At 48.0% G+C, this 21567-nt stretch overlaps 1 protein-coding gene across 6 annotated transcripts in view; it reads right to left on the bottom strand.

Moving 5' to 3' along the window:
- TENM2 (teneurin transmembrane protein 2) overlaps positions 1-21567 on the bottom strand; it is an 885668-nt gene that overhangs the window by 137767 nt on the left and 726334 nt on the right. For all 6 annotated transcript variants that reach the window (XM_054718128.1, XM_054718129.1, XM_054718127.1 and 3 more), the window contains 2 exons: positions 14525-14720; positions 8664-8765 (listed from right to left, as the gene is read on the bottom strand). In XM_054718128.1, coding sequence (XP_054574103.1) covers positions 8664-8765; positions 14525-14720 — 298 coding nt within the window. The remainder of the gene's footprint in view (positions 1-8663; positions 8766-14524; positions 14721-21567) is intronic.

Below are 21567 nucleotides of genomic sequence, written 5' to 3'. Positions count from 1 at the left end.
TTACATAATGAATATTTAAATTCTTCAGAGTATACAGTAAGCTTTTTCTGCAGCTCCAGTCCAGGCTGAAGTAGCTTTTCATTCTCATTGCGATTCAAGCATCGAGATGAGTTTGCAAATTATTGGTGTCCACATGAGTGGAAGTTTCCGGAACACATGGAGGGTCTGTTTATTCACTGCTGTCAGGCTGCCCGAATTTTGTTGTTTTTTTTTTTACTCCTCACCTGAGGATAAGTTTATTGATTTTAGAGAGAAAGGAAGAGAGAGAGAAGCATCTACGTGAGAGGGAAACATCGATGGGGATCTACCCACAACCTTTTGGTGTACGGGAAGATGCTCCAACCGCTGAGCCACCCTGCCAGGGCCCCTTTCGCTTTCCCCCAGCTGTGTGACGACAGACACTTTACGCTCAGCCTTGATTTTTTAAGCTTTCAAATGGGATGAGAATCCTGGGACACCCACCCCACAGTGTTTTTCTGAAATGAAGTAATGTCTGTATAGTACTACACACTGTGCCTGGCACACAGTAAGAAATCTATAGGTAAGAGTCTATAGATAAGATTTTGACATCAGTGTTGTTATTAGGGGGAAATTGCTCAACTCATCCCATTTAAAGAGACAGGACAGGGTGGAGCACCCTCTTTCCCATCAACCGTCCAGCTGGCCTCCTCTCTAAGGACCCCTTCACTTCCCATACGAAGGTTTTTCTAAGGCACCCAACTCTGTGTGCATCAGGTCGAGGATGTGTGTGCTGGGCGAGTCACTGCTTTCTAAGGCTGCTCTGTGACATACCTAGCAGTTTAAAAAGGAAAAAAAAAGTTTCTACCCCCCAGAAGCAATTTAACTTGGGGGAGGGCTGCCTGATTTAAGCGTGGGAAGTGATTTCTGTTTGGTAATGGGAGAAGCATGAGCCACGCCGTGAGCAGCCAGGTTTTGGAGGTTGCAGGCCCGGACTCGCATGGGGGCAGCAGATAAAGGGCCCTGGGACATGGGGGTGGCGGCAGGTCTCCATCTGAAGTTGCTTGAGGAGAGAAGTGACAGGTCCTGAGAGCCTGGGAGGATGCTGGAGGTGGAGGAATGCCATCTGGGGCCAAGTGGACAGGGCAGTGGCTGTGAAGACAGAGCATAAATGGCAGAGCATGTCGGAGGTCCGTGAAACAGGAGCTGGCAGATGACGGGATGTGGGAGGTGATGGGATATGCCTGGCTGAGGAGGGTGGGGGGCCAGAGGAGTTCAGAGCAGCAGGCTCTGAAGGTAGGCAGACCTTCTTTCAAATGCTGGCTCTGCACTTGCTACCTAGTAAACCCTAGTTTCCACTCCTGAAAACCTTGTCTTGGGCTCCGACCTAAATCCCAGTGTGTGACCACACAGTTACTGCGTGCAAAGCACATCTTCCTTCTGTCTCAGGTTAACCTCAGGGCTGGGCTGGCATCAGGGGTCCTGGCCAGAGGCCTGGTTTGAATCTTAACAAGATCACTTAGTAGCTGAGGGGTTTTTGTTGTTGTTAATCCTTACCCGAGGATATTTTTTCCATTGATTTTTAGGAAGAGTGGAAGAGAGGGGGAGAGGCAGAGAGACAGAAACATTGATGTGAGAGAGACACATCGATTGGTTGCCCCGACCAGGGCGGGAGCCTGCAACCAAGGTATGTGCCCTTGACCAGAATCGAACCCAGGACCCTTCAGTCCACGGGCTGAGGCTCTATCCACGGAGCCAAAGCGGCCAGGGCCAGCTGAGGGAGCCTGAGCAAGTTACTGAACCTCTTTGTGTTTCATTGTTCTCATCTATGAAAGGGGATAATAGCCATTCACAAAATAGGGCTATTGATGATTAAATGAGATAAGTATGCAGTTGCTTCGTACAGTGGCTGGCACGCAGTGGGAACTCAATAATAAAGGTCAGCAATGATGATGGTGATTATAATTGGAGTTGAGAGTTGGAGCCCTAAGAAAGACTGAGTAGTGGGTACATTGGCAGGTTAAAAGGAGAAAAATGGAAAGATCCCTGGTCTCTGTTTTCAAGGCTCCACAGAAGCTAGGCAGGAGCCAAAACCAGGCTATAGGGAGAAGGAGAGGAGACATTAGGTTCCCATGGTTGTGCCATTTCCGGGCCTCCCCTGACAGCTGCTCAGCAGCAGGAGTTGTCATTTCCAATAGCTACTCAATACGCGGGACCCAACGTGCACGGCTCTGGTGTGCCGAGCGTCTGCTGCCCGTTGGGGCCTCAAGTTCAGAACCAAATACACCATCTGAGGAGCCAGTGTCAAAGCACAGTCATCGGAGGCCCTGGATCTCTTGGGAAATGCCAGGCGGCTTTTCCAACCACCCAAGGAAGCAGCGTAAGCCAATGAAAGACCTTCTAATAAAAGTAAAATAAAAGGAATCATAATTAAAGAGCATGGAGCCCACCACAAATAGCATTAAAGTAATGAGAAAGCCGTGCAAGGGGAATAGTAATAACCAGACACTGTAGACGAAACAATAACTGGAATAATAAGCACAATTATAGGAGGACAGGAGAGGCCCCTGATGGAAAGTGGCACAAGTTACCAGGAAAGAAAGGCCATTTTCCTTCAGCTCTGAATCTGAACAGACTGCTGACTGCACTGCACCAGCAATGAAATTCTACACGGAAAGACACTGTTCCGTGGAGTTCCTTTACACGCTTTCTCCATGGGACTCTGCGCGTTCCCTGATGCTCACTGGCTATTTTCATAGATCCATACTTCATCGCTCCGTAAACTCCCTCATCTTTTCCTTTATAATGTCCACAGCACTCAAAGCCCACATCACAGCATTCTGGGTTGAACTTGGACTTCCCACTTGCTTATCCTATGCCTGCACCAGCGGGGAGCTCTCGGGGGCAGGGCCATGGCCCTCCTGCTCATGATGGTATCCCTGGCACTCGGCGCAGGGCCTGGCTCATAGCAGGCACATGTTAAGCATCTGTCTGATGCATGAGTAAGTTCAGTCCCTCCATGACTTGGAATAATGGGTTGGGACCCTCATGTATTCTTTCAGTGGGAGGGGAGGGTCCATTCTGACTTCTGAGCCGCTCAGGACCCCCAGCTCGGAGGGGGCTGTGGAAGAAAGGCTTTGCAAACGCCTGCTGACTCCTCCGTTCACTGCAAGGATGTCTGCAGGCGCCCGATGCAGACTGGCAGGTTCATAAGAAGACAGGGAGCTGCCGCCCGCACAGCGCATCCGAGGGCACGGGAGGCGCAGCACGAGGTCAGGAGAGTAAATCCGCAGTTCTGTCACTAGGACACATATCCCGTTGCTCAGATGTGACGGGGATCTCACTTGCTAACGTGGCAAATTCTCCCCCTGGCAGGAGGGCCTGAGTCTGCTGGTTGCCTGCAGCAGAAGCTGGCAGAACTCGGGGCCCCCTGGCACAGCTGTCAGCGAAGGAACAAAGGTGAAGGCGATTTTGTGAGGAGGGAGGACCTTGGGCTCGGCCCTCCTAAGGCCTTTTATCCAGAAAGAAGGGGGGTGATTGTGGGCCAACACCAGGAGATGGCATCACCGTCCTGGGTCGCGGGAGACCCGAGACCAGCTGCCCTTCCTCCCTGCACTTGGTAGCACCATTACCTCACCCTGTCTGCTCCAGGTTACTTCCTGTTAACACTCAGGAGCTTCTGAGGATCAAACGGTGTTTGTGAGTGGCAGCCTGTGACAGCCACCAATAACCATGGAGGACCAAAGAGGTAGGGCCTCCAGCATCTCTGCTTTATGTGCAAGGGGAGAGGGGGGTGGGCACAGGGAAGGTACACACACATACATACTCACACTCACACACAACCACATTTTACATTTTTTCTCATTAAAAATCAGAAGTGCATCTTTGATAGGTTTCACTGAAGAGGGCGGGACATCTCACTAAAAATGTATAACCTCCATCAAGTCACGAGAAGCCATCAGGTAGACCACACTGAGGGACGTGCTGCACAACACCTGACAGCGCCCTTCAAAACAGTCAAGGTCACGGGAGGCACGGAAGACAGGAAAAGCCTGAGGAGCCCTCACAGAGTGGAGGGGCCTCAGGAGTCATGACCAGAAAAGGCAGTGTGGGATCTGGGCTGGGATAAAAGAGCAAAACTGGGGGAAAAAAGTCTGAAAATTAGTCAATAGCATTGCATCAATGTTAATTTCCTGGTCTCAATAATAGAACTACGATAATTTAAAATGTTGACATCAGGGGGGAACCCTATATGGAAACTCTATGTACTATTTTTGCAATTTGTCTGCGAGGCTAAAATGATTTCAATATAAAAAGCTGTAAACATTGGGCCCAGCCGGCATGGTTCAGTGCTTGATTGTCGACCTATGAACCAGGATGTCATGATTTGATTCCTGGTCAGGGCACATGCCTGGGTTGCAGGCTTAATCCCTAGTGTGGGGCATGCAGGAGGCAGCTGATCAATGATTCTCTTTCATCACTGATGTTTCTATTTCTCTCTCCCTGTCCCTTCCTCTCTGAAATCAATAAGAAACAAAAGAATACATATATATATATATATATATATATATATATATATGCTGTAAACATTGGGAAAGTTGGTTAAAATAGGATTTACTTGATGTTGATATAAAGATGAAAAAGTATGTATTAAGTACTCTGCACAATGCCTGGAACATATTTAGTACTTAACAACGATTGTTATCTATAATAATAAAAGCATAATATGCTAATTAGACTGGACATCCTTCTGGATGAAGCCAGGGCTGTGAGGGAAGCCTGGGTCCTGGGTGCCTGCCGGCAGCTGGAGGGAAGCCCAGGTCCTGGGTGCCAGAGGGAAGCCGGTACAGCAGCTGGGGGAAGGAAGGCCTACTCTTGCACGAATTTCGTGCATTGGGCCTCTAGTTTAGAAATAATCTGAAGTAGAGGCTTAACATAGCCAAGTAAGTGTGGCACTGATCATTCCACTCACCCATTAGAAGCGGGGTGTCCGCTTTTACGGGGCAGTTAGTGGATGTTGTTACTTTTCAGGAGCCAGGACTCAGGAGATGAGAGGTTGGAGGAGCAAGGATGGCTTCTCAGTGCTCAGGTCCACTTTGGCATCCTCGATGGGATATCAGTGTGAGAAGCCGACTTGGACTGAGTGCTGCTGATAGTGAAAATATTACTCTCGCCGAAACCGGTTTGGCTCAGTGGATAGAGCGTCAGCCTGCGGACTCAAGGGTCCCAGGTTCGATTCCGGTCAAAGGCATGTACCTTGGTTGCGGGCACATCTCCAGCAGGGGGTGTGCAAGAGGCAGCTGATCGATGTTTCTCTCTCATCAATGTTTCTAACTCTCTATCCCTCTCTCTTCCTCTCTGTAAAAAAATCAATAAAATATATTTTTAAAAAAAGAAGAAAATATTACTCTCCTGTTAGGGTTACAGGTGGGATTAACATTTCCTACTGATTGCATTGATTCCAGCGTTCTTTTAAAATTTTTTTGATTTGGACACTGTTCCTTTTTTTAAAAAAAATATGTTTTTATTGATTTGAGAGAGAGGAAAAGGGAGGAAGAGAGAGAAAAACATCAATGAGAGAGGAACACCGATTGGCTGCCTCCTATAGACCCCCTACTGTGGATCAAAACCACCATCTGAGCATGTGCCCTAACCTGGAATTGAACGTGACCTCCTGATGCTCAACCACTGAACTACACTGGCCGGGCTGACCATTGTTTCTCTTACGATAAAATTTCCCATGTCAACATGCTGAGTTGACTTTAAGAAATATCTCTATATATAAAAGGCTAATATACAAAGTGTACCCATGGGAGTTTGAATGGAAAACGGGGAAGCTCTATCACTCGCTATGACATGTGCTTACCACTAGGGGGTGGCGGGGAATGAAGGAAGGCCTCAGCCGGCAGCCAGAAGGCCCTGATTGCCAGCCAGGCCGAGGGATCCTACCCATGCACGAATTTCGTGCAACGGGCCTCTAGTGTTAAATAAATCATAATACTGATGGCCCATGAATTTGGCAAAAAACAATAAGGTGGTCCATGAAAGAGTGCAGCTTGGGAAAGAAGGGCTTAGAGTAAAGAAGAAAGTTCTGTTAATGAAGGAGCTGAAACTGGGTCCATTTCAGAAATACCATGGAAGGAACATCTCTGGGGCAAAGAGAGAAGCTTCCTCCTAACACCGTTCAGCCAAGGATAAAGGGGGATACAAGGAGAAAGCAATTTTATTCTTTAAACGCTTCACTCTTGTCAACCGTACGCCTCAACACTGAAATTAAAATGTCCGAGTTCAAAGGCTGATTTCAGGAACAGCTCCTGAGGATGCAGGAGTAACTACTCTTAACAGCCACTCAATATTTGCTGCGCAAGGATCAATTATACACCGCGGCTAATGCACACGCGGAGGGGCGCCCCCCCCCCCCCCCAGCACAGGTGGTGAATGCAAAACACACCGAGAGCCCTTTTAAGCAGCTAAATGCACACCCCATTACAGATCCATAATGCAGAGTGGCCGCTCGTCGGCAAATGGATTTAGAGCGGAGGGTTCTTAAATGGCCCCGGTACTTAGGCCTGAAAGGCCAGTGGCTGGATGTGCCGCCGGAACACACATGGTTTTGGGGATTAATAATGCATCGATGTGTGTCGGTGTTAATATACATTTACAGCTCACAGCCCGTGCAGCCGAGGGCTCAGCCCAGCTGCAGGCACACGTAAATGGACCGCTCTGTCCTCCGCCCCCATCAATGCCTTCACTCCCAGGAAAATTAGATTATGCAAGAAGAGCCATTCAAATGACACTGAGGCTTTCTCTCCTGTAAAGCCTTCGCCAGGAAAAGCACTCAGCGCGGGCACGCGGCGCTCTGACCATCTTCCTCCATCAGGGCCCCTCGGAACCCGAGGTCCAGGCCCCCACGGTCTGCGTGGGGATGCGTCCCCACACCAACGAGCAGAGGGTGCAAAGGGGAAAGCAGCCGAGAGAACCGTCCGGTGTCTTCCTGCTCTCTTTTCCTTTTGTGTCTGACAAGTTAGCCAAATCTTCCGCATTAATGGGTGCCATTTAGGAGGGAGCCTTACACACACGCAACCAAATACAGAACCTTAGGTCCAAAAAAGCCCAGTTCACTTATCAGTCAGCGTTCAGCAAGTCCTCGAAATATCATGAGCACGTGAAATAGGATTTCCCCCTGCAACTGCGGTGAGCATGGGCAAAGGCGTGGCACTTCCAGAGCAGCTAGATTGATAATTGCCTCGCTCTCAGAACCCCAAGGAAGGATGGTCTTTAAATGAAGAGCACATTCAAATTACGAGAAGGTTATGCAAGTAAATATAAAGTGCGTGAATTAAAAGGTGTTAAGCAGTAACTCCTCTGAGGGCTCACAGTGCGTTCCGCTAAGGGCTTGGGGTGTGTTACACCGTGCTCACCATGAACTTGGGAAGGGACTGCCCACTTTTCCGGAGGAGGAAGTCAAGATGCAGAGATGTCTGATCATTTGCTCAAGGTCACGGAGATACCTAATGGCAGAGCAAGGGCGCAGACCCTCCCCACTACTGCTTTTCAGACTGGGAGATGACCTGTTGGTGGGTGGGGAATCAATATAATTTTAACCAGTGTTTAGAAAAAATATTTTTATTGATTTCAGAGAGGAAGGGAGAGGGAGAGATAGAAACATCCATGATGAGAGAGAATCATTGACCAGCTGCCTCCTGCACACCCTCTACTGGGGATCAAGCCTGCAACCTGGGCATGTGCCCTAACCAGGAATCAAACTGTGACCTCTGGTTTATAGGTCGATGCTCAACCACTGAGCCACACCAGCCCGGCTTAACCAGTATTTTTCTTAAAAAATAAAATAGGGTAGGGGGAAAGGGTACTATGTAATACTATCAACAATAAAGATGAGAACAAACAAAAATAAAGAAAAGTTTAAAAAGTCAAATAAAAAAATGAAGTAGGTTAGAATAGAAAAGAAACAGAGTAAAGGCAAGTGTTGCTTTGTGAAAGCTTTCTTTCAATGTTTTGGTTGCATTTATCTAGCATACGCACACGTGGGTGCGCCGTGTCTAAAAAGCGTGAGAAGCTCTGCTCTCCTCTACCCTTGTGTCTGATTGCGCCACTTGAAGGTCACGCTCAAGGTCTCTTGCAAGCAGGTATGCAGCCCCTAAACCCCCTGTTCCTGTGAGAGTCATTTTCTTTCTTTTATTACCTTTCCCCCAAGAATCCCAGGGCCCCAGAATCCTGTGCAAAGCAGCGTAGATGAATTAATAATACAATTTAAAACCGATTCCACCAAGATAAATAGCACTTCCTAGATTAAGAGCATAGCTGGCCAGAATGAATGAAATTTACTAACCCTGAGATGCTTAATCTTCCATTACATAGAAGCTAATGATTATAAGAAAGGAGTGATGGTAATTCACTTCTGCTTTTACAGGAAATCCAAGCATCTCATTTTCAGCAAATCTTTCTTCTCAGCACACCTTGATGCCAAGGATAACCGCCCTGCTCCTATAGGTATATGGGCCAATTGTCATAAATCAAGCCCTACTCTTTGCCAAGGGGCTAGGGCTTCTAGCACGCATGGGCTTACAAGACGTCCCAGTGGGATTCGGTGGGGAGGCCACTTGGGTGCCCCTTCTCTCCTCCCCTCCCCTCCGAGAAGCCTGTGTTCTGTTTTCCAACCACAGCAGGGAAGCAGAAGTAAGTACCTTTGGCACAGTCCGCTCCTAGGAATCCTGGGAAGCAGTGACACAGCCCGGACACGCATTCGCCGTTTCCGTGGCAGTTACGTGGACAGTCCTGCACTGAATCTGAGAGAGAGAGAGAGAGAAATTTAAGAGTTATCTTTTTCTCCACTTGCTGGTGAAGCAATTTAATAAGCTGCCGCCTACCGTTTTAAAGGCCAGTGACAGCGACCTCAGGGGACCAGTAGAGAGGAGCATAGTGAGTGAAGGAAGAGAATAGGGGTGGGTGGGGACTAGGGCAACTTGGACAACGCATGGACGTAACCACCGCTGTCCATCTGATTGACCCAGGCAGGAATGCGGGGCTAATTTTGCTGCTGCTTTGGCTTTTTCAGAATAAACTACTTATCCTATATAATAAAAGGCTAATATGTAAATTGATCCAACAGCAGGATGACTGGTCGCTAGGATGCGCACTGACCACCAGGGGGCAAATGCTCAACACAGGAGCTTCTCCTTGGTTGTCAGTGCACTCCCACAGGGGGAGGCACGCCATTCAGCCAGAAGCCAGGCTCACGGCTGGCAAGCGCAGCAGCAGTGGCTGGAGCCTCTTTTGCCTCCGAGGTAGCACTAAGGACCCCTCGAGGGATGTCCGACTGTGGGGAGCGGGCCTAAGCCGGCAGGCGGACATCCTCCAAGGGGTCCCACACTGTGAGAGGGCGCAGGCCAGGCTGAGGGCCCCCCTCCCCCAAGTGCACAAATGTTGTGCACCGGGCCTATAGTCTGAATATAAAATCTGAAATTTCCCATGTTTGAATATTAAGTTTTAAACACTCTGAGCCCTCCCTCCCCCAGCCTGTGTCATCCAGCCAATCTGAGAGCTGGACTGACAGTGGGCATCACCTCAGGTATGGAGGGTGATTGTCCACAGGACAGCAGTTGCTCCTCACCTCAGGTTTGTAGAGTAAAAATATTCCCTGCTGTAAGGGATTTCACCAAGGGAAAAACCTACATATGTTAGATTGATCAATTTAGGCATGATCTTGGGGTTCATTAAGTGGTAAGTTTTGGGTTATACAATAGCCCTTTTATGCCTAACTTTTGTGGATCTTATTTTTCATGAAAATCAATTAGTTCATGTTTGTTCTGACCTACACGGCGTCCGATTTCATGGTTTATCTTTCTATCTGTACTCTCAAGTAATACCTTCAAAGGGGTCACGTGGAACATTTTCACGTTGATTTGGAGCTGTACAGAAACATACATATTCTTTTAAGATTATTATGACCTCATTTTACTTTAAATTAAAATAAATAGACTTCCAGGTTCCAAATTACTAAGGTGATGAAACAAAACATACAGGCCACTGTGCCCAAACATTGACATGACGCAGCCCGTGGGGAGCTGGGGACATGGATCTGGTGATGCTGCACGAAAGACTCAAGTCTAATTGTTCCTGCTGGAGTCGCCTGGAACGGCAAAGGAGGTTTCTCCTTTAAACGGAAATTCCCACTCTGCCCTGGAAAATCAAACCACACCGTAGGGCTTTCTACAGCATGTCCCTTCTCAGCTGTTGTAGTCCACATGGCTCTGCTGGATTTTATTCTGGGTCCGATGGGAACAGATGCGAAGTTTTCAATGTGGGAAGGGCACCATCCAGCTTGTGTTTTAAGAAGTCACTCCTGCAGTGAGGCAGGGATTGGTTCTCATGGCGTATCGGGGCCTGGGATGCTTTGGTGGAAACTGACATCGCTGAAGCCAAAGGTCCCTTTTCTGAAACCAAATAACTTCAGAGGTAAAGCAGTGGCGGTCCAGGGAGCTCATTGCCACGACAGTCCCGTGCACAAGGCCTGAGGTCTTTGCACAGCCTCTTGCTGGGCTGCAAGGCCTGCCTTGCCCTTTAACTGAGGCATGCATCTCTCAGTCCCAGTTTAGCAAACATTTAGCTCCTGAGCGCCTTCCTTCCTTGCTTCCCTCAGTCTGGGTTCTGTGCCTGCCCCAGTGTTTCCTAAACTCTTATAATTGCCTCTTTCTGTCCCTGTCTTTTCTCATCAAGCTCCCTGAGAAAGAGACCAGGTCGGAAGTGCTCACTCGGGTATCCTCCATGCTTGGTGCACAGTGGGTCCTTGGTAAACAGCAGTCAAAATGGGCATGTGCATGCACGTGTGTGCGTGTGGGCACATAGGAGGGTAGAAGAATCCAAAATAAGCAAAAACTGTAATAAAGAGTAGTTTTCATTTAATTTTCCCAAGGTTGTCTATCTCAAGCACTTCTCCAGTTTTTGAGGGAAAAACATTAAGGCTGAAATATAAAGGGAGCCCACCCTCTTCAGACCCTTTTCCACCCCCAAAATTAAGTATGACAGCCGGCATTATCAGCTTTCCTTTTTGTCCACATGGTGAAGGTTTTCGGAGGAGACGATGGCAGGCAATGGGAGGAAGCCAGGGCAGTGGGATTTCACACGCGGCCGCAGCCTCCCCTAAACCCGCACTGGGCGTCAAGAGTGGGTCTCTGTTGCCCCTGAGATGACAGTCTCTTCCGATAGCAGGCCGCTTCTCTCCAAAATGCATCCCAAGACTTCCCCAAGTCAAAGGTCTATTTAGAGTGACCGCTGGTTGACACCGTCTAACATTTTCCCTTCTGTTCCTATCACCAGACTCAGCGCTCCTGGCTGCTCTTGATGGAGAACGTTCTCGTAATAGATACGTGTGGGAGGCCCTCTGAACCAAATAAAACACTGTTCTTTGCCCCGTATTGCGGGCCAATCACTATCATTGCTGTATGGAGGTGTCTGCCCAACTATTAGGCCGATTACCTTTGCCTTCCTCTCTCTTTGAGCTGCAGTCCTGATGAGAGAATTCCTCTGGGGAGAATTGCTATTCCCAGCTCTGATGGGCAGGCGGGTGAGGGTAATGGTGTGGGGGAAGGGCATCCCACTACGGCAATGCCTGGGTCTATGTGGATAAAGGAGTTGGGGGACAGAAGCTGTTATTAGATAATCTGACCCCCAGAAAACTTTCTGTGCAGGGGGAAAGGGATTTCTTTGGCTGGAATTCAAAAGCAATCCAGTGGTTAAGAGCACAGGCTCTGGAGAGTTCGAATCCTGACTCCACCTCTTACCAATTGTGTGAGACCTCGGGCAAGCTGTTGAACTTCTCGGGGTCTTGGCTTTCTCATCTAGAACGTAGAATATTGGCAGTACCTCTCAATGGCGAGGCCATGGGCTGATGGAGACAGTCCCCACAAAGGGCCTAATCCAGGGGCTGGTACCCTGTGTGGTGGTTGTTTTTTTGTTATTAACCAAGTGCTTGTGGACTCCAACTAAACCAGCTGCAGCGTGTGATTTGCGCTGTTATGTATGAGTTCAAACACAAGGTGACAAAGGGATATCATTTCCCCTGTTCTTAAGATAAAGATCTATTTTTTTCCCAATCTCAACATCTCAAAACTAGTTCGACGTTGTTGCCAGCGTCTTCCTTTTTGAGCTGGTTTTCAGCCTTTTGCATTTCCCCTCTTGGGTACTAAACCTGATGCCGGAAATCTCCCCTGACTGTGGGAGGCTTCTCTGTGGACTTTGGTCATACGAAGTTTGTGTCGTTACTTTAGGGCAGGGGTTGGCATAGTTTTTCTGGAACGGGACATATAGTAAATATTTGGGCTTTGTGAGCCAAACTGTCACTGTTGCAACTACTCTGTCGTTTTAGCTGCCACAGACAATATATAAACAGATGAACATGGCTGTGCTCCAATAAAACTTTATTTGTAAAAACAGGCTGTGGGCCAGGCTCAGCCTGTGGGCTCTGGTGTGCCAATCCCTGCTTTGGAGCATTTGGCTGCCCTGATGGGACCAATCTTTCCTGAGCAGAGGGAATGAGGATGAATTTCAATCCCATCTGATTTTGTGTCATTCTGAGGAAGAATTGCAGATTCGCTAACATAGAGCTTTCAAGAATCAGGGAGGCCCTCAGAGAAATCCTGAGGCCGGTAGAGCAGTTCTTCAAATGCAGTCAATAGAGAAACAGCTAGCTGTATAAGGCGTGCCCCACCATCAGCTCTCATTTAGGGACGGCCAGCTCCATCCCCGGTGTGTTCCATACATGATGTCACATCATCTGCCCTTGAGGGACTTGCTCACTACCTCCCCACAAACAAAACTGAGGCCCAGGAGGCAAGTGACTTTTCTAGGGAGGATGCGGGAAAGACAAGCTGGGATTTAATACTGGATCGACCAGATCTTTCCTCATGAAACCACCTTATCCAGGCATCTCCAGTGACCCTTGAGATCCGAAACCAGATGCTGTTGGGACAACAAGGTGCTGCAGAAAGGCAAAGGGCAAAGCCCAGAAGCCCATGCTGTTTCTACCATTTTCACATCCTGAGACCTTGAGGGACTCATTAGTCTGAACCTCAATTTATTCCTCTGTGGAATGGGTCTACAACCTGCTCTGATTCAGCAAGTTCCTACCCAGGACCACTTATTATCATTAATAAGAATATTAAAACCTAATGACAAAATAAATGTCATGAAAATATCTGTAGCTTATTTGATTGTTAAAATTCTTAGGGTTTGCTCTAGAAAACTTCATGAAATCTTCTCAAACTAATGGCCCATGTAGGGTTTGTATGCACATATAAGAAGAAAATTTGTATAAAATCTGAGCTTTTCCTTTGATAGCTAATCAAAAGCAGGGCTAAAATAAGCCCAAAATGACAAGTATTTAATTAAAGCATTTTGATATTTACCTACTTAGGAACAAAGTTATGATTTTTTTCTTATATCTGTCTTTTTCCTGATTTATTTTTATTTTTTTTTCCAATTTTTTTATTAAGGTATTATATGTGTACATATCTTACCATTGCCTGATTTATTTTTTTTTCTACAATTTATTTATTTATTTTTTTCCCCCCAATTTTTTTTTATTAAGGTATTATATGTGTACATATTTTACCATTGTCACCCCCCACCCCACTCCCATATATGCCCTCACCCCCCAGAGTTTTGCATCCATTGGTTATGCTTATATGCATGCATACAAGTCCTTTGATTGATCTCTTCTGATTTATTTTTGAGTGTTTTTTTTTTAAACTTTGTGTTTTGAGCTTTCCTTGATTTCTTTTTAACCTCACCCAAGGATATATTTTTATTGACTTTAGAGAGAGGGAATGGAGGGAGGGAGGGAGAAAAAGAGAGAGAGAGGGAGGGAGAGAGAGAGAGAGAGAGAGAGAGAGAGAGAGAGAGCTGGAGGGAGGGAGGGGAGAGAGAGAGATACATTGATGTGAGACAGAAACATTGATAGGTTACCCCCCACATGCTCCCTGATGGGGGATTGAACCCACAACCCTGGGTTTGTGACCCGACCAGGTGTTGAACCCGTATCCTTTTGGTACACAGGATGGCGCTCCAACCGACTAAGCCACCCAGCCAGGGCGTTTTCCTCGATTTTTAAGAGAAATTGAGCTGACGTGGTCAATATTTATTATCTCTATCACACGTTTGAGACTTACATGTTCATCTCATTTAATCCTCACAACAGCCCTGTGAGGCGGGCTCTAGAGGTTCTGTTCCACATGAGGAAACTGAGGCTTCCAGCAGTCCAGTGACCTGCCTGTGTTGTGCGGCCAGGACCTGGGCCAGGTGGTCTGACCCAAGGCCTTCAACACACTGAGTCCTTGGGACTCACGGTGAACGTCTCATGATTTAGGCTGCATTCCTATTTCAGTCGGGGCTCATTTGAGGTGGGTGATAGTCTGAGGCTGACATCAAGGATTCTGCTTTGGTCCTCCGCTCAGCAGGAACCACCTTGGGAGATGAGTCCTCTATAGAGAAGCTCAGAACTTGCCCTCCTCCCCTCCGTGGCACATCACCTAGGAGAGGCCTGACCTACCTAAGATGACAGTGTTGAAGGAAACCATCTCTTTGTCTTTGCCATCATTGTAGAAGGCCAGGTGCCACAGGCCCACGTCCAGGTACTGCACAAACACGGCCTCGTTTTGAACCAGGGTCTGTATGCTCCGGCGTTCCCTGGGCGACTCGACCACACTCCACTTCTCCTTCCCGTCCAGGCGCTCCATGAAGTCATACTAGGAGAAGAAGAGAGTGATACGTGTGACACTCGGTGCAGACCCAGTCCTGTGATCCCTTCCCCTCCCACCCCATCAGTACCTGAGACATACTTCCCAGTACATTGAACTATGAGCTCCTCCAGTAAAATGAGAGTCACAAATGTTGTAACAGTTGCCGTTTACTATGCTTATAGTTACTGCTAATAGTTGTATTACTAACAGTCACAATCTCTTTTTCTACAGTTTCAAAATCCCCAAAGCTTTAAAACGTTTTGATTTCTTCTTCATGTTTGTCATCTTTCTTCACTCCCTCCCTGTCCTCCATCTCTTTCTCCATTTGCAAACCTGGGGAAATCATATACTGACATTATAGGATTGTTGTGAGGAAGAAAATAATAAATATGTTTTTATTGATTTCAGAGAGAGGAAGGGAAAGGGAGAGATTGGAACATCAATGAAGAGAGAGAATCATTGATTGGCTGCCTCCTGCACGCCCCCTGCTGGGATTGAGCCCGCAACCTGGGCATGCTCCCTGACGGGAATCAAACCATTACCTCCTGGTTCATAGGTCAATGCTCAACTACTGAACAACACAGGTTGGGTGGAAAAAGATAATTATAACAGTGCCTGGCACAGAGCAAACACAAAATACATGTTAGAATCTCTCATCATTATCTAATTTCATTCTTGAAAAAACCCTATAATATAGATGCTATTTCTATCTTCTCTTACAGACAAGAAAACTGAGGTTCAGAGAAGCCATGCAACTTGTTAGAAGTCACACAGCAACTGAGTGGCCAAGCAAAAATTTGAACCTAGAACTGTTTAGCTGCAATGTCCATGCCCTCACAGTGCCTGGCCTAGGAAAACCAGGCAATTAAATAGTAAGCTCTGTTTTAGTGGAAACCAGGATCAGAACTGGAAGTCATCAGTGAGAGAGGGAGTGGTCAGCAAAGGCTATCAGGATGGGGGAAGGGGACATCAAGTGTGACTCATGAGAGGTCTGTCATAGAGAACAGTGAAACCCTGTGGTGGGCAAGTGGGAACCACTGAAGGCCCTTGAGCAGTGACTGATGCAATAAAAGGAATGTTTTGAAGCATTCGCACGGAGAGTCAGAATATGAGATGTTCTAGAGGGAGAATGAGATGAATCAGGGAGACCAGTTGGGAAGGAATAACAGAAACCCGTGACATGAGTCTTGAATAGGATAGTGCTTAGGAAGAGGGGACAACTTGGAAGGAACATTTCTAAGGACGAGATGACAGTGTTTGAGCATGGGCTAGGCAGAGAGGATGAAAGAAAAGGCGAAGAGGACATCAGGGTTTCTTTCTTGTTGACAAGAAAATCGGTGAGACCCGGGTAGAAATGGACTAATCTTGTGAACACTTTCAAAACCGCTGCAACCAAAAAGTCATTTGCACGGTGACTCTCAGAAGACATTCAAACTGTAGATCTTTAGCAGATAAAAACCACCACGGTGGGATGAAGCTCCGTCTCACCACTTCCCCTCCATGAAAAGGGTTTTTGTAGGTTACAGACATCAACTGGAACCCCTTCTACAAACTTCATAGAACGAAACTCCAGGCACCTCCTAATGTGACTTCCCCATCATCAGAATTGCTGGCTTTCTCATCTGAAATGTGATCACTGAAAATAAAAGAGCCTATAATCCTAAGTACAAAGGTGTTGCCGTCAGGCAAACCTGGGTTTGAATTCTGACTCTGCCATCCGCTACCGTTTGAAGTTGGGCAAACCTACTTTTACCTTCTTCCTGGTTTGCTTGCGAGGGAAGGCGAACACCCACCTTTGTGGGCTGTTATAAGGATGACATGAGGTAATGCTTAGGGCAGTGCCTGGGCAATAATAACCATTTAATTAAGTACCTCGTGATTATGAGTCACTTACTTGCAAATCACAATAATAGAAGAGAAGCTCATGATCCTCGTTTTTTACACCTGGGGGGTTGGATAGTCATTGCTTGGGGAGTGGAAATTTCCCCCGTTTCTCAGGAAGCAAGTATATTTACCTTCCCTCAGACCCATGTCCCATTGGTCATGGCTGTCTTTAAGGGACAAAATAAATGATGTGAAGTGATATGACAAAGTGATGCTGCTTTCGGAGGCCTTTGTAACCAAAACATTTGTTCCTTAGCAACCTCGTCAATGTCCAACTACCAGGACCTATGCCCACAGATTGCTGTCAGCCAGAGGAATGAGCGTAACTGCCTCGGCGCCGAGGTGAGAAGAATATACTTCATCTGGGGGCCAGGATATCACCCCCGTGAGGAAACGTTGGGGGAAGGTGATTACGTGTGTGGGTCATTGCTCATTATTAATTTGGGCATCCGTCATCTCTTGACCGGCCAAGGGGCACAGAAATGGCTTAGGGCTCGTGGCAGTGCTCGCTGTCCCACCAATCCAATTACCCCGGGAAGAGGCATTTGTCAGAGGAGAGGGAGGACATTTATTCTGGCTGGCCCCTCAGCATCCCGCCACAGAAGCATGGAGGGCAGTTTTCATTTAGGAAGGATCCACGAGCCGGTGGCTCTTGCACAGAGCATGGGCTGTGATGATACGGTGGCTGCTGCATCCCTAGCCTGTGTCCTTTTACTGTGCTTAATTGTTTTCAAAGCACTTTATCACCCTTGAAACTGATATACTTCGTTTTTATGTCTACTGTCAGTCTACTCAGAAGAATGCAAACTCCAGGAGGGCGGGGGTTGGATCTGCATGGTACCTAGTTAAGAGTGGGGGCTTCGGAGCTAGTCTGCCTGGGTTAGAATCCGAGCTCTGCCAGTGACTTCTGTGACACGGGCCCAAGCCATTTAAATTCTCTGCGCCTCAGTCTCCTTACCTTCAATATGGGGCTAATAATAGTGTCTACATCAAACCACAGCTAAGCATGCCTTACAAGTTTCTGCTATCATGATTATAATTCACTGCTGTATCTAATGGATCTTTAGTGGTGTCTGATGAATAAATATTTGTTAGATATCAAACAAATAAAACTCTGAATTTGTCAACAAATGCCACTGAAAAGAAACTAAGTTGGATTGTATTCAATAAGAAAGACTTGTTCTTTAATTTTCTAATTTCTCATGGGCTTTCTTGAAAGAGAAAAGGGTAGTGTTACAGTCAGCAAGACGGGATCATGCACCACCCAGTGCAGAACATGCCTGTGGTGGGACACTGTGGCCCAAGGTGTGTGTGTATTCATATGTATCATCGCAATTTGAGAGGTGACTTCCTAAGGCTGTTACAACCTCACTTTTCCAGGTCCCGGTAGGACGATGGACAATGGAGGCTTTCTTCCTTTGGGCTCTCTTGGCTTTTCCCCTTGCCTTCCTTCCCTTCCTCCTTTGACTCTGTTCTATAGTGACCACTGTGGCAGCGATTGCCAGTCCTTGTCCGTATCAGGTCTGCTCCTTTCCAGCCTCCTTGCCACCAGATGGAAGGATGTGATGGTGCTCCAGTTAATGGGACGTGAGCTGTGGGATGTGCTCAGTTCAACATCCCATGCAGTCGGTCCCCTACAGAGCACTCTTAAAGCCCAAGATGTGGGCACCACAAGACAGGAGGGGCCTGGACCCTAGAATCAACTATTGGAGGAGAGCCTGAAATTGTAACACAAGCGAGCAAGGAACACTTATTAAATTAAGCCACTGGGATGTTGAAGTTTATTTGTTATTTCAGCAGAGCCTTCCCGCGGATATTGACCTCATGCTTCTCTTCCTTCCCAGTTCACTCCCCGAGATTGTAATCAGCCCCAGCATCGAATCCATTTCTTACGGGGTGGCAAGAGAACTCCCAGGAAGGAACGGCAGCATCTTCTGTTGGTCAAGCTCCAACCTATTATGTGTGGGGAGTCTAGTTTGCCCAGTTCGCCCAGGACCATCCCAGTTCACACCTCCTGTTCCTTCTTTCACTCTAGAAAGTGCTCTGGTTTGGAATCTATAGTTACTCTATTCGTAGGTTAACACGTACCAACCAGCATCACGTAGCATCAGTCACAGCTGCTGTAACCTGGGGAAGGGCTGGAGGCTAGAAACACAAGGAGGACCAGCCTGGCCAAACACAGAGAGTACCTTCCAGGGCGGGGGAGCAGGAGCGCAGTGAGAAGCTGATTAGCGCAGAGGCCATCTGGTCCAGGGGAGCCTCAGCTCGCCTGGATGCCTAGACAGCGGCCTGGCCAGCTTGCTTGGCGGCCTGGCAGACACTCAAAGGAGGCCATTTTCCAAAAGCTCAGGCCCTGGCCAGAGTTCCTTCTCTATGTCCCTGCACTAGGGATTGATCGCTCGGGCTTAGTACCAGGGACATCTGTCACCTCTGCTTCAGAGCCCCATCAGGCTCAGTTCCTGGATACGGGATGCTCAGGGGACCGGGCTGTGCTTGGTTGACTAAGAAGGTTGCTCCATAACACATTCTGCCTAATAGAAGCACAGAAGCCCTGAACGAGGATTAGGGGCACGTGATCAAATCCCAGTAAGGGGGGTATGTGCACACGGGCTGGCTGCGTGAGGAGGTCTGTCTCCCAAGGCAGCTTGTCTCTCTCGACTTGGCACTAAAGCACAGAACCCCAAAGAAACACCCCTTCCCCCAAAGTTCTCTCGTTTTCCTTGGCCTTCGTTGGCATGCAATGTGAGGGCTGTGCCTTTGAGTCATCAGTCATACCCAAAAGTGACATGAAAATGCAACTTTTACGAGCGCTTGAGAGGCAGAGAAATAAACCACAGCAAATATTTGATCCAATTATAACCCCCTCCCTCCCCACCGCTCCTTCTGGGCAGAGACCGAGGAGGAATGGTAATTAAGATAACTGAGTGGTTTCCAGAGGAGCTGGAAGAGAGCAGAGGAGGTTGGACCGCGGCGTGGGCCTGTCACCGTCCCAGAAGTGAAGGAGCCCACAGGCAGGCCGTGTGCAGCAGAGATGTTCCTGGAAGCCACTCCGATACACACCTGCCAACGAGGGCAAGGTCAAGGGCAGACTCATGCCCTTCAGGAAGATGTTATTCCTGCGCCCAGGACCCCGGGAGAGGGGAAAAATAACTCGACTGCTATCTGGACCATCTGCTGCTGCCGGTCAACGTGGATGGGAGAAGCAATAAATGCTGACATTTCCCACGGATGTTGGATGTGGATTCTACCTCAGATGGCAGGGCACGCTCGGCTGTGGGTAGGTTTGCAGGGAAGCAGCGTGTGTGAGCGAGAGCTGCGTGAAGCTACATTGCCATAGAGCAGGCGTCCTCAAACTACGGCCCGCGGGCCGCATGCGGGTGTTTTTGCCGTTTTGTTTTCTTACTTCAAAATAAGATACGTGCAGTGTGCATAGGAATTTGTTCATAGTTTTTTTTAAACTATAGTCCGGCCCTCCAACGGTCTGAGGGACAGTGAACTGGCCCCCTGTTTAAAAAGTTTGAGGACCCCTGCCATGGAGTCTCTGTTCGCATCCAGTGCCGACCGGCCGTGGTGGCTCACTCGTGAGGGCCCACGAACTTCCTTCTGCCTCCAGCCAGGCCCGTGGCAAAGTGTGCCCTGCTTATTCCTCATTAAAGCTCAGCATGATTTCTGTCTCTCCTCCAAAGAGGCTGAGTGTTAAGGGAAGCGTGGGAGGATGACAGGGCAGAGACGTGCCCAGTGGGGGCTGGCTTCCCTTAACGTGGCCCCACCTATCTTTTTTTAAAAAAATATATTTTATTGATTTTTTACAGAGAGGAAAGGAGAGGGATAGAGAGTTAGAAACATCGATGAGAGAGAAACATTGATTCAGCTGCCTCTTGCACACTCCCTACTGGGGATGTGCCCGCAACCAAGGTACATGCCCTTGACCGGAATCGAACCTGGGAACCTTGAGTCCACAGGCTGACGCTCTATCCACTGAGCCAAACCGGTTAGGGCTCACCTATCTTTTTCAGGACTCAACTCTCAGTTCTACCTACGCGTCACTTCATGCGATGCCGACTGGCCCAGCTTCAGGCACTGCCAGGGCCACTCCTCTACCAGCCACGAGGACAGGCCCCTAAGCTGACAGCACCCAGTACCCATGTCTGTGGATTGTGACAACTCATGTGTCAGGCTCCACAGACAAGCATCAAGTAGACGAAGACAGAGAGGATCCAAACACAGCGCCTTAAAATAAGGAGCAAAGAAGACAGCTACATGGTGGGATTCTCTTTTTTTAAAAAAATATTTTTTAAAAAAATTTTATTTTAGAGAGAGGAAGGGAAATGGATGGAGAGATAGAAACACCGATGAGAGAGAAACATCAATCAGCTGCCTCCTGCACGTCGCCTACTGGGGACTGAGCCTGCAACCCGGCATGTGCCCTGACCAGGAATCGAACTGTGACCTCCTGGTTCATGGGTCCACACTCAACCACTGAGCAACACCAGGCAGGCCACGGTGGAATTCTTGATTCTTTCATCACATGACCTCTTGCAGCAGTGGAAAAAGTAATCATCAAAAGCAAGAAAATATTATTATTCTTTTCTGGGCACCTGCTATGTGTCAGGTATAATGGCAAATGCTGACATATGTTATCTCACTTCATCTTTCCAGAAATGCTATTCTCATCCCCTCTCTCTGGAGAGAACAGTGGCTGTAGAGATGTTAAGCAGCACAGCCAGTGCCATTGACCATGGTTGGTGGCCAAGTGAGGACTTGAACTTGGACTCACTCAAGTTTTCCAAGAACCCGGCTGTAGCTGCCAGCATCTCTGGCAGCTGGCCTGGTGTGGAGGTGTCCTCAGACGCCTCTGAGCAGAGACGGGGGAGGAAGGCAGAGCTCAGAAGTGTGAGGGTCAGATTTTAGCAGAAGCAGATGGGGCACCTGAGGACAGGGAGACACCCCAGTGAAGTAGACAAAAAAA

The sequence above is a fragment of the Eptesicus fuscus genome, chromosome 6 (genome assembly GCF_027574615.1).
Source record: "Eptesicus fuscus isolate TK198812 chromosome 6, DD_ASM_mEF_20220401, whole genome shotgun sequence".
Lineage (NCBI taxonomy): Eukaryota > Metazoa > Chordata > Mammalia > Chiroptera > Vespertilionidae > Eptesicus > Eptesicus fuscus.
The sequence above is the reverse complement of the archived record's forward strand: the minus strand, read 5'-3'. Positions and strand labels throughout refer to the sequence as shown.